Raw genomic sequence first — 12077 nt, forward strand, 5'->3', positions numbered from 1 at the left:
GGTGTTAGAAAAGGTGACGCTAGGATTTATAGCATTTGGATAGCCACTGACACACGCGGATTCTCACACGTGTACAGAGTTTTTTCCCTTGGCAAAGAATTGACGATCCTCTCATGGTTTCTTTTCCTCACTCCGCGCCTTCTGTACATTCAGATGCTGCTGTGAAGGTCATCACAAAACTTTACACCTTTCTTACGAACCGGCCAGCGGCCGGACAGTCTCACGATGAAGTTACCAAACTCGATGAAGGAGACAGGATTCCCTGTTACAAGAAACTGACTGCTTCAAGAATGCTCAAGTAAGACCACGGCAGTGCATGCCCATCGTGATCTGCCGCGAGCTTGTGTGCCTCTGATGCGTTTGTTACACCGACGTGAGCGCTGTGTTCTGCTGTGCCTCAGACAGTCGACCGTTCACACCATTGCGGACGAAGAAAAAAACTTGAAGCAAACGGCGAACTTGCTCAAAGCGTACGAGGCAGTGAGCGACTTCCCTCGATCCGTTTTAGAACGTCCATCTATTTGTGAATTTCGGTGCTCCTTGGTCATTCTGGCGGTTCCTGTGGTCATTCAATCAGCAGAATCAAATAGACCCTCTCATACGGAGTTGTCATCTTACTTGTGGTTTTAGTTATACAGTATTGCCAACGACCCCCGCCGTTAGCGAACTGCATGAGGTGGAAGCTCTCAATACCAGATTCTCGATATTGGCTGCGACGCCGTGCTTGTTCCGCCGCTGCTTTGCCACTTGCAGAAAAAACGGGAAGAGATTCGCGCGAAAATCGAGGAGAAAAACACTCTTTACTACTTGCCTAGGGCAGCACAGACGAACGACGAATTCAGTGAAGGACAGCAGCGGGTGAAGACGAGGAAGAAGGACTATCCGGGTGCAACAGAGAAAACTTCTTGGCTGTCCAGCTTGAAAATTGTGAGATGTTCGGTCAGGTTTTTTAAGATTGGCAGCTCATGCCTTTAGCAGAGTTCCTGACCAGAGCGCCAGAGTAGCCGCCGCCATGGAGGGCAGAAAACTGTCATGCAGTGCCTTTCCAGTTTTTTTCAGGGCATTGACACTCTCACTGCCATGGCATCTGCCCACCAGCAGTAAGCGAAAGCCCTGACAGAAAAAGATTTCACGCACCCAATTGACTAGTGTTCCGCAGATTCTCCCACTATAGTGAACGGGAGAAGGTCTGCTTTTAAATGCGTCTCTCTTTAATTCAGTATGTCGCCTGAGCAATACACCCGCAACATTGAACAACGAACAAATGCTCGACGCAGCATTGGAGCATGCCACTTCACTCGAAAGGACGCGATGAACTTTCCTGTGCTTTCTGTGTTTTGTGTCTGTAAAGAAACACGAACCGAACACCCGACCCAGATTCTCTCCTGCTGCCTGCCGGCTCCGTCGAGGTGAGAGTTCGCCTGAACACCAGAGAAGACGGCAGCCGTGAATCGTCTCAAGTAAATGCATTCCGACAAATAAAGTCTCTAGAGAAAAGCTCTTTTCCTGCAAACCTTCCAGCACCTGTATAACTGTATAGATAAGTATGCAGCTCTGTGACGATACACGGATGTATTTATTTAGCGACCTGTAGAGAGAGCGATGCAGGAAATGGTGAATCTCTGAATTAGATGGTGATCCAGGACACAAAGGGAGCCATGCTACATGCCTCTGGTTTGTAGGATGACACACTGCACCGACAGGGAAAGCCTGGGTTCGCTGTAGAAAAAAGGTGGAGCAAAGCATGCCCACCTCGCAGGAAGTGAACTGTTGAGTAGCAGTGCCGCAGGGAGCTGCCTAGACAGGCGGATCAAGTGGATTTTAGGCGTCAGATGGTGTCAAAGATGGTACGTTGTGTTCTATGTGCTCCCATCCTGTCAGTGGCAGCGCGATAACGGCAGAACTGTCCTTCAGTCTCCGGTACTTGATAGTATCGATCCGCCAGCTTGGCGACTTTCGGAGAGGCGGCGAAGCAGCGGCAGCAGCTGCTGTGGCAGCACGATTTCGAGTCGGGGTCTAGCAGCGGTCCCCCCGCGTCGACCACGTAAAAGTTTTGCAGGCTCAGAGAAAAGGGTCGTCACAGAAGACACTCGCGAAAGTTCTTCCGACACTGCAGATCCGTTGGAGGCGGGGAAACTGCCTAGCCGAGACACGCAACGGAGTGTGAGCAGGCAAAATACGCTGCAGCCTGATTCAGCCCCGGAACGACGCGAAAAGTGTCATTCTCCGCAACGCACCTCCGTTCCTCATGAAGACAGTGCAGAAATCCCCGTTGACTCTGGGTGATATTCGTTGAATTTCCACGTGTACACTTTCGTTTTCCGTCTCTTCCCATCGCATGCGCAGGCAGCCTGCTGCTTGCGTTTGTGCGGGATGGGCGAAGAGCCGGTTTTCAAGATTGAACGCGATCTCCTGTGTCCTACGGCATTCGTGAACGCGCTAGGTGACCCCATGTGCGCTGCAGCTCTTCAACTTCTACCTGGATCGCTTTGTCTGTGACTACTTATTGCACCCACTGCCTCCTGCGAACGCGTCCGCCGTCCAGGAGAGCAACGCGTTTCGAGGCGCTACGGTCCGGTGTATCCGCATGCGTTGCGTCTCGGCCGCTTTTCTGTGTTCTTGGACTAAGCAACAACCGTGTGTTTCCCAAAGCGCGCGGTGGTTTCGGAGTGTGTCGCAGTGGCTGGCATTTTGACACTTGCATGCGGGAAAACCTGTTTTCTTTCGACGCGACGCCACGTCCAGCCCCGCCCAAGTCGGAAGGACTTCATGCGTCTGTTTGATGCAAAAGTGCAGTCGTCGCGGCATTCGCTCGGAGCGAACGACCGGTGATAGAGGCAAGGATCCCCAGCCGAATCCATTCCGATTGTCCGGCCACCCGCGCGGCGCGTCCTCACCGTCCCCGGTTCGCAGTAGCCTTTTCTTCTGCCTGTTCCGTGTTCCTGCTCTCCTTACTCACCCCAGATCGAGGTCAAAGAGAGCGCGAGAAACGCGCAGAAAGACGAAGAAAAAGTGGAAGACATCGGCACGCTGAAACAGAGGCTGGTCGAGCTCCTGTACCTCCACCTCTACGACGGAGGCGCCGAAGTGGAAGACGAACTCCAACGCCTTCTTTGCCAAATCGACAGCAAAGGTGACGCTCCAGACTCGTCGCTAGCATCACTAACGTATCTCTGTCTCCACATCTTCAATGCACATACTTGTGTAGACAAAACATATCACAGATACATATATATACATATATATATATATATATATATACATATACATATATACCTATGCGCATGCACCAGTTGTTTACCTCTCGGGAGGTGTGTTTCGCTGGGTTTCGTGTCTCGCCATGAAAACGAGTGCGGCCTTTTGTACCGCCCGACCTACCACCGTCGAGAGTCCGAGAACCTGTCTTTAAATGATGCTGCGTGAGAGATCCCTTTCTCCCTCTTTGCGGCGCATGCACATCTCTGTGTACATTCCCTTGCCAAGAAGAGAACTGGCTCAAGTGCCGTTCCAAATCGCTCCGCTTTTCTGCCTCTGGACCGCGTTTTTCTTGATTCGTGGTCTCACGGCTTGCCTGCTGCCAGGCTCCCGAGAACAAAGCGCGTCTGCTAGAAGGATCATAGCCTCTTTCCGCGACAGCGACGCAGACCATCTTGCGGTGGCGAACGCAGTCAAGACGGACAAAAAGATCCCCGAGACTTAGAAAACTGCCACCCAGGACATCCACAAGTCACAAGCTCAGCTGCTTCGACTGGCCTTTTGAACATGAAAGAGAACGTCGAAAGCGCGGGCGCCTGCGACTCGGAGAGGAGATCGAAACTCCGGATCCGCCTGACACTGACGTAAATGCGAACGATTCAAAGTCTAGACGTTTCTTTTCGAGAAGGACAGAAACAGAGATCGAAGACTCCACACACAAAGACACACACCCGACTGTGGGGACAGAAACGGAGTTCTTCCTTTACACGTCCATGTGAAAAACAACACCTGATCCCCCAGCCCACCGAAACGTAGATTTCGAAAAACGCGCTCCCATCTCGTTCTCCACACTCATGAAGTTATCCAGTCGAACGGTCAAAAGATACAGTGTTTTTCGTAAAAATGCATATATACGTTTGTATATATCTCTGTAGATGCAAGTACGTGAGCACCTTCCACATTCTTTTGTCTAGGCGTACGTGTCTCTGCGTTTTCTGGAAAGATGATCTCTGGTCGGCGAGAGCACGCGTGTATGTACACACCATCCTGTGTCCATGTGAAGCACCGAATCAGTCGTTTCACGGAGGCATGCGGAAGCTGCAGTAGAGTGAGAAGAAGCGATCCTACGAAAAGAAATTCTTTTCTACGTCTGAGGTTCACCCCTGCGGGGCGTCGTCTGCGTCTGCGGCACGGAGACGACGCATGCAAATGAAAGGGCAGACTGCAAGGTGGTGAGATGAAAAGAAGCCTCATCGAACTGGGCTTCTCGTGGCTGCAGGAGGAAACAGAGAAATCAGAAACCGCTGAATCAGAAACTCTCTAAGAAATCGATAAGCCGAGAAGAAACAGAGTTGCACAGAGCAGGCGATGGTGAGATGACACGAAGAGTCCAGTATGCACCGCCTACGTAGATCTCGTGCTTCCTCTCTGTGCTTTCTTCTTTTCCTTCGCTTCCCCGTTTTTTCTTTCTCTCTCGTCGGTTGGGATTCAGAAGGCGCAAATTGTTCTCGCTCTCCTTCGTCGTTCATACACGAAAAAAACAGAAGTTCCTCCAATCGAAGCCACACTCGGTGCCGCAGCCTTTACTTCTGCGCCTTTTTCAAACACACAACGCTTTTCCCCTCAATCTGCCCACGCAAACGCGCCCACCCATCAATTCCCCTGCGAGTCCTGAACGCCCGCGTGTATCCCCAAGGACGTCGAAAGGAGCGACGGCAGCCGCAGACGGCAAAGAGAAAGGACAGATTTATGCTGACAACGCCTCTGTTTTCACTGGAAGCCTCCTACCGCATGCCTGTCACACCTCCGTTGCCTGCACTCGCGGCATCTTCAGTATCCTAGAAACGCGCATTTCTCTGTCCTCGGTTTCAACTCCACCGGGCTGACAACACGCCACACCTTTTTCTGCAATCCCCAAGACAGGCGAGATTTCCGTCGAGAGGAATCTCCTTACTCGCTGCAGATTGAAGAGATTCATCATCCAGAGATTCGCGAGGAGAAGTCGCCCTTGACTCAACGCAGCCGTCACGAGCAACAACCCCACGAGGTCGTCGACCGTTATCTGGAAACAGTTCGCACGCATTGGTGCCTTCGATCACCATCGGAAATTCAGAAACATTTCCTGTTTGTGAAGTAGACAAGAAGGACTCGAAAACGCAAAACTTGTCACACAGGCAGAAACGCTTCCCCTCCGATCGCTCGAGACGGAAATCCGAAAAAAAAAACAAATCCGCGCTCCACACACTTCCTCATGCGCACCCGTATGTCTCCCTCACTACACATAAATATGCATGTTTACCACTGACGCATCTAAATATACAAATATGCATACATCGACGTAGACATGTGTATATAAATGGATATAAATATATATATATATATATATGGGTATTTGCGCATACATTCACGGATGTGCATGTACACGTCTACGTGGACATGCTCTGTGGGGATAACCATGTAGATTGTGCTGAGGACAGACGCGTCTGCAGATCGCGAGTGAGGTTGACGCGTTCATCTACGCAGACAAATGAAGCGCATGCGCGCCTTCTTCAGCTTCGCTGCCAGTCGCCAGCGGGCGTCTGTACACCCTCCGACACTCACGTCTCCAGGGGGTCATGCGCACATACAACAGTCCGTAGAGATGCAGAAACAGCGAACAAAGAAGAGAAATGAAACTCGAACTTCCCTCTGAAGAAACAGCAAAGACCTGGAGCTCCCCAGAGAGCCTCTGCAAGTTAACTGGAAACGAAGGGGAAAGGAAACAACACTTCAACAGAGCGAAGGGGAGGTGGAAGTTTCTCCGAGGAAGTCAGAGTGAAAACGGGAGGCTCTACCTCGACAGGTTGTGGTGGAGGAGGAGAGACACGCGTCTCTTTCCTCTCCATTTCCGCTCTGCGCTGTTGGCCGTGAACGAGGCGAACATGTTTTCTGCATGCGTTCTGAACGCTGCGCACCACCCAGGCCAAGCATGCAGTTTTCTGCTCTGGGAGTCTCCAAGTGGAGAGCTGAAAACCGCAGAACAACCGATGCAACAACATGTGAGTGGGACAAGGCAAGAGGGATGGGGGAGCGAAGAGCGGCGCCGAGGGAAGCGAAGAAAAGAGACAGACAGGTAGTCCACAAAGGATTTAGAACGACAAGCAGAGACAGTCAGAGGGAACGAAGACGGAAGCTCCAGTGCTCATAGGAAACATCCTGGGGAAAAGCAGGAAAAAACAGGGAGAAGACTGGCAAAGAAGGAAAGGCTGCGGCAAAACAAAGGACAGAAGAGAGAACAGAGAGGTTGTCGACAGGCACGAAGAAGCGAGAAGAAAACGACGCCGAAGGCGCAAGAAGAGAAGAGACGAAAAACGAAAACAGACGAAAACGACCACAAGAAAACAAATCTCTCACTTGGTCGAGAATCGCGGCAGAAGCTTGAAGAGGGACATTGCGGAGAACGGGCTTAACTTGCAAACGCTCATGGAGAAAAGGCAGATTTTCTCGAAGAGTCTTGAGTTTCATCTGTTGCAAAAAGCACGCAAAGTCCTGGACAAACGAGAATAGGACATTGTCAAATGAATTCTCAGTGTATGCACACCTACTGATGTATCGACACAGACACACAGTTACACGCATATATATATGACCTTTGGATAGATACTAACAAGACGAACCCCAAGGTTCAACTTTTCGCACTGTAAAAAAGCAAGTAGAGTGAATTCATGACATTGCTCTCCCTCTGTCTGAATTCACCCGTCTACACGTAGACTCCTGCACAGATCATCGCACACCTACATCTAGAAACACATACAAATACCTATCTACATATACATAGACATATATATATTTATATACATATATATATATATACATATATATATACATATATATATATATATACATATATATATATATATACATATATATATATATATATATACATATATATATACATATATATATACATATATATATATACATATATACATATATATATATATATATATATACATATATATACATATATATATATATAAAGGTGTCGATATTTGTACGCTCGTACACATGCATTCGTAAGTGTGCAAATATGAAGAAATTCGGGAGTGCAGAGGAAGAAAGAGCTATCCAAAACCGGATGTGGAGATGACTTTTGAGGAAATATTACCTCCAATTTTTCTTGTCGCGTCGCCAGGGCTTGGACCGCGAAGCTCCAGAGGCGGTCCTGGAGTCGCAGAAAGACGAAACTGAGAGGAAAAAAAGGAAACATTTTTCGCATGGTGGAGAGACCGCGGCCGACGAACTCAAAAACGCGAGAGAAAAAATGAAGAGAAACAGAGCAGTGGAGAGAAGAAAGACGACAAGCACGAAGAAAGTAGAGAACAACTGGAGCTCGTCTCTGTGAAGGTTCTCTCAGTCTCCTGTCTCTCCATCTCCTGTCTCTGATTTTCTTTTCTCATTGTTCGTTCTTTTCTTCTCTGTCTCGTCCAACTCGACTGGGCCGTCTTGTCGTGTTGTATTTTCTTTTTCTTCCTTTCTTTTTCCTCGAGTCTTCTTCCTGTCTTGCTTCTTTCTTACTATCTCTCTTTATGTCACCTCTCTCGCCCCGCCTCCCCGTTTTCCCCTCCTTCCTCTCCCTTCTTTCATCCTGTTCTTCCCCTCCTTCCTTCTTTCTTCAGATTATCTTCTTCTTCCGTTCCTTGTTCTCCTCTTCTCTCCACTCTGTATCCTTAATTTATGCTTTCTCTCTCCTTTGTCCTTCCTCCTTTACTTCCTTCTCACCTTTCGACTGTACTGGCGACGGCTGCGACGGCTTCGCTTCCAGCCGAGCTTCTTGCCAGCAACGCCCCCCCGGCGCCTGTCCCCAACGCAGGTCCGAGGAGACAGACTCGCCGCGCGCAAACAGACACCAATTCTCTGAGTCGACTCGCGATTTCTGTGTCACACCCCAAAGTCTGTACACGACAACAGAAGAAGAAAAATCAACATACAACTGACCAGAAGCTCTCTCTCAATATAAATATATATGTATATATCAATACCTATCAACGAGCTAAGCTTACAACGTCCCAGATATAGGTAAATATATATATGCATGCAAATATATATATATATATACATGTGTATCTTGGTTTATGCATATAGAGAGGAAGTTATATATATGTATAAAACATGCCTATGGATAAACACTTATCCAGTGTCTTTGCATACACAGTAAAAACCATATAAACATATATATATATATATATATATATATATAAACATATATATATATGCATGTATATGAGTATGTATCGAGTGTCTGTGGGTATGCACCGTTGCATGCGTATGTTCCATGCATACGTCAAGAGTGCTTGGATATAGCGTTGCACATGTCGAGGCATGCATGTAAGAATATGTGGATATGTGCATGTACACATCCAGGATCCATAGCACTTGTTGCTTGCTTTACCAAGACGTAGGTGTTTCTGAAGAAGCTAATTTCTTCTTCGACATCCCTCTCGGCAGCTGCGCCGGCCTTGGAGCCGCGCCACCACCGCGTCGTCTCTGCGCGCAAGTCCGCTTCGATTTTCTCCAGATTCTCCTTCTCTTCCTTCTCCTGTTCGTCGTCCACGCGAGCGACGCCGTTCCAGCTTCTGCGACCGGATGCGTGCGACGGAAGGTGACTCGAAGCAGAAGAGGAAGAAGAAGAGGAAGAGGAAGAAGAAGAGGAAGAAGACGCGGAAGAGGAGAAGAGGGAAGAGGAGACGAGAAGACACTCGAGAATTAAACCGCGGTCGTAGATGACTTCCTCCGCTAGGATGTCGAGGCGAACTGGAAAGGAAGGAACACGATAAACAGAAGGGAGAAGAGGAGGGAAAGAGTGAAGGCTGCGCGGCTCAGCAAGAGACACAGAGGGCGGGGACAACGCACGAAACGCCTGAAATTTCGAGGCGGAGGCCCGGCAATGAAGAACGATCGCATCCACGGACGCGACCGCTAGTTGGGCTCCACTCCAGACACACTCCCCCCTTCGCCCTATCGCATATACTGAAGTGGACATCTTTCTTTGAAAGCCTGTCCACCATCTCCGCATACAAATTCCGTTCAGGAGGCACACATGCGCAAATAACCGAAAATAAATATCCAGTCACACATAATATATATAAATATATACATGCATATATACATATATCCATATATTTATGTAGGGCGCAAATGCGTCCGATGGGTGCATTCACAGAAGTCGCCTTCTGTTTGCACTCTTACGAGGAGTAGGGAAGCCGAAGTCGGAGATCAAGACGCCGTTGTCGCGGTGTATGCCTTGACCCCTCAAGTTGATGAATTGTGAAGGAAACGAGGCGGGCAAAAACAGGTGAGTCTCCACGAGGAGCTGCAACACACAGAAGAGAAAAAAGGACGAAGACCCTGCGTGATCGCCGACTTCCTTGTTCTTCTACCTCATCGAGGTTCCCTCAGTCCTGCCTTCGCCCTCGCCTCAACTCCTCTCTCGTCCCCCGCTTAGTTCTCTCATTTCTCACCTTCTCGCAGTCTTCTCGTTGGCTGGGTACCTCTCTACTTGTCCACGATTCCTCCCTCCTCTTCCTCTTCTGTTCTTTCCTCTTCTTCTTTTCTTTCCTCTTCGTCTTTTCTTTTCTCTTCTTCGCTCTCTCTCCTGTGTCTCGTCTTCACTTGCTCGTCTTCTCGTCCGTTTCCTCGCACCTGCTCAGGGACTCCGAGGTCGCGCAGACTTTCCTCGACGGGGAGGAGGACCAAGACGGACCCTCCCGGCGAAGCGCGGCTTCCTGCCTGAGGCTTCGCTTCTCTGCTCGCGACACTCGACGAGGCTGCCGCCGTCAGGATTCGCTCGTGGTGGCGCACCACGCGCTGCAGGAAAGCGTGCGACCCCAGAGACATGGAGAGAAAACACAGGACCAGGAAAGAAGCAGAGAGAGAGAAGAAAAGGCAAAAAGAAGAAAGCAGGAAAAGCAGAAGAGGGAGAGGAGAGAAGACAGAGCGACGCGGTGCCTTCAGGACGCTTCAGAACGCGCACTGGGGTGCCCGAGCTGCCCCTCTCTCTTCTCCGTCCTCAAAGATTTCTCTTCTACAGGCAGGGGTCACCATCTGCCTCTCTCTTCGTCTCTCTCTTGTTCTCCCTCCTGCTCGCCGCCTTGCGCCCTCCGCTCTCTTATCCTCTTCTCCCTCAGCTTCTTTTCACCCTCTCGTTCTCTCTCGCTGACTCCAGGCGCTTTTCCTCTCCTTCTTCTGCCTTCTCTGCAAAAGAGCGTGCGGACTGCATCCGCAGAGCGGAGCTGGAGAGGAGTCCTGCATGCAACGCCTGAAGAAGCAGGCTGGCCGTTCAGCTGGAGTGTCTCTCGACGGCCTCCTTGTACGACGAGAGATAACATCGGGGGGGGGAGGCCGGGCAGATGCGCCTGCTGGGGAAAAGCTGCACTAGGCGAGTAACGCGCTGGTGCGCCGACAAGTACCGCGGCATTGAACGACAAAAGGCGTCACATGCTAATGAACACAGACCTCAATCCACCCTGAATTACAGACACACATATACATGTATGTATATGCATATATCTATAGAGATAGTAGCAAAAAGCGATTGACGGTGAAGGCACCTCGGAAGAAAGACAAGAGGCAGAGTGTGTCGGGAGAAAAAGAATGGCGTGTGCAGTGCGGAGGCGCCCGCTCGCTGGGAGTTTCTTCAGGACACGGACGGCTTCTGTGTCCGTAAACAGAGACACCGGAGGCGAGAGAGCGGTTGGTTTTCTCTTTTTCCTTGGTACGCAGCGCGCCAGCGTGCAGAGCGCGGTAAACTTCAGAGGTCTCTTTGATGCTCTCTCAAATCTGAAAGTCCAGAGACAGAACGGCGCGTGGAGAGACCAGCCAAGGGCGGGAGTTCCTTACGGTGGTCTCACACCTGCTTTGCGTCGTCTCGCGCTGCTTTTTGGCGCACACGAAACGCGGGAGAGTCCCGCCCAGTTTAGAGGGAGAGAGGTTCGAACAAAGAGAAAGAAGGCGTCATTTCCAGCGAGACTTGCCGGGAAATATTGAAGGAAACGCAGAAAGCTCGCCCTCAACCCACCCAGCGACGTCGCCCCCGCCCGCTAGCTGGGGAGAAAGAGCCGCGCACTCTGCGACTCTCCCCCCGATGTGTATGTACACTTCAGCGTGGAGGGGAGCGGCTCGATGAGGTCGGGGAACACAGAGGCGACTGAGCATTTCACGACATCGGAGGTCGCGCCCATTCTTGGAGAAACGTCGGCTTAGACTGAATCTTTGAGACGCAGCGCCGAACGCTACTCTTAGAGCAGAGTCGACTGCGGTGGCGGAATCAGCGACCCTGAAGAACTCGGGAGCACAGTCGACAGGCCTTGGTCCCTCGTTGTCCTTTTTTCTCTGGGTGCATGCTCTTCTCTGTTCCTTTCTAGCCAGTGTCAGAGGAAGCGAAACTCACAGAAAGGAAAACAAAGCAAGAGGAAAGTCTCTGTCGGTCGCCGTCGTCATCTGAGGCAAAGAGCCTCCGAGTGCTTGACGCACACACGGTTGCATGCACAAGTACGTAACTTCGGAAGTAGAGTATCTGTGTTGTGGCACTCGTAACAATGTGTGTTCATGAAGAACGAAGGACGCGGAAGCGAAGATGTATTTCGAACGGAGAGAGGAAAAGGTGGAAATGGTGGTGGGTCCGTGTATCTGCTGTTCTACGAGCTGCCTCCGGGACTGTCTGTACACCCCACGCGTCTCACGTTTGCGTACGGCAGAAGGATTCGTGCCTGAACAGAAGAATCAGTTCTTGACTTTCGACTAGGGAAGCCGCGATGCTGCTCGAGCCAAGGAGAGAAAAAAACGAAGCACCCAACTCGGGTGGAGGAGGGTGCGCGCCTCGTCACAAGAAATCCAAGTGCTTG

The 12077-nt window shown here is 50.3% G+C and overlaps 3 protein-coding genes across 3 annotated transcripts; 1 reads left to right on the forward strand and 2 right to left on the reverse strand.

The window, feature by feature from the left end:
• Positions 1-113: 113 nt before the first annotated feature.
• Positions 114-3700, forward strand: TGME49_281560 (hypothetical protein; the record flags this gene model as incomplete). Its single annotated transcript, XM_002371344.1, has 7 exons — positions 114-298; positions 402-480; positions 754-927; positions 1060-1100; positions 1352-1460; positions 2965-3133; positions 3582-3700. 7 exons carry the CDS (start codon positions 114-116, stop codon positions 3698-3700), a joined length of 876 nt encoding a protein of 291 aa, XP_002371385.1.
• A 139-nt stretch (positions 3701-3839) lies between these two features.
• Positions 3840-10071, reverse strand: TGME49_281570 (hypothetical protein; the record flags this gene model as incomplete). Its single annotated transcript, XM_002371345.2, has 9 exons — positions 3840-4468; positions 5150-5257; positions 6030-6200; positions 6589-6699; positions 7343-7421; positions 7957-8129; positions 8627-8988; positions 9424-9547; positions 9877-10071. 9 exons carry the CDS (start codon positions 10069-10071, stop codon positions 4340-4342), a joined length of 1452 nt encoding a protein of 483 aa, XP_002371386.1. The 3' UTR covers positions 3840-4339.
• Positions 10072-10133: 62 nt separating this feature from the next.
• On the reverse strand, positions 10134-11931 carry TGME49_281575 (hypothetical protein). Its single transcript, XM_018781877.1, has 2 exons — positions 11208-11931; positions 10134-10479 (listed from the first exon to the last, which is right to left on the reverse strand). The coding sequence occupies exons 1-2, from the start codon at positions 11386-11388 to the stop codon at positions 10358-10360; spliced, it is 303 nt and encodes a 100-aa protein (XP_018637455.1). The 5' UTR covers positions 11389-11931; the 3' UTR covers positions 10134-10357.
• Positions 11932-12077: the final 146 nt, after the last annotated feature.

The sequence above is a fragment of the Toxoplasma gondii genome, chromosome VIIa (assembly GCF_000006565.2).
Source record: "Toxoplasma gondii ME49 chromosome VIIa, whole genome shotgun sequence".
Lineage (NCBI taxonomy): Eukaryota > Apicomplexa > Conoidasida > Eucoccidiorida > Sarcocystidae > Toxoplasma > Toxoplasma gondii.

Coding starts and splice junctions, on each gene's coding strand:
- TGME49_281575 (XM_018781877.1), bottom strand. CDS start 11,388: ATGCTCAGTCGCCTCTGTGTTCCCCGACCTCATCGAGCCGCTCCCCTC. Junction 10,480..11,207: donor GTTTCCTTCAATATTTCCCG/GCAAGTCTCGCT, acceptor CGTTGCATGCAG/GACTCCTCTCCAGCTCCGCT.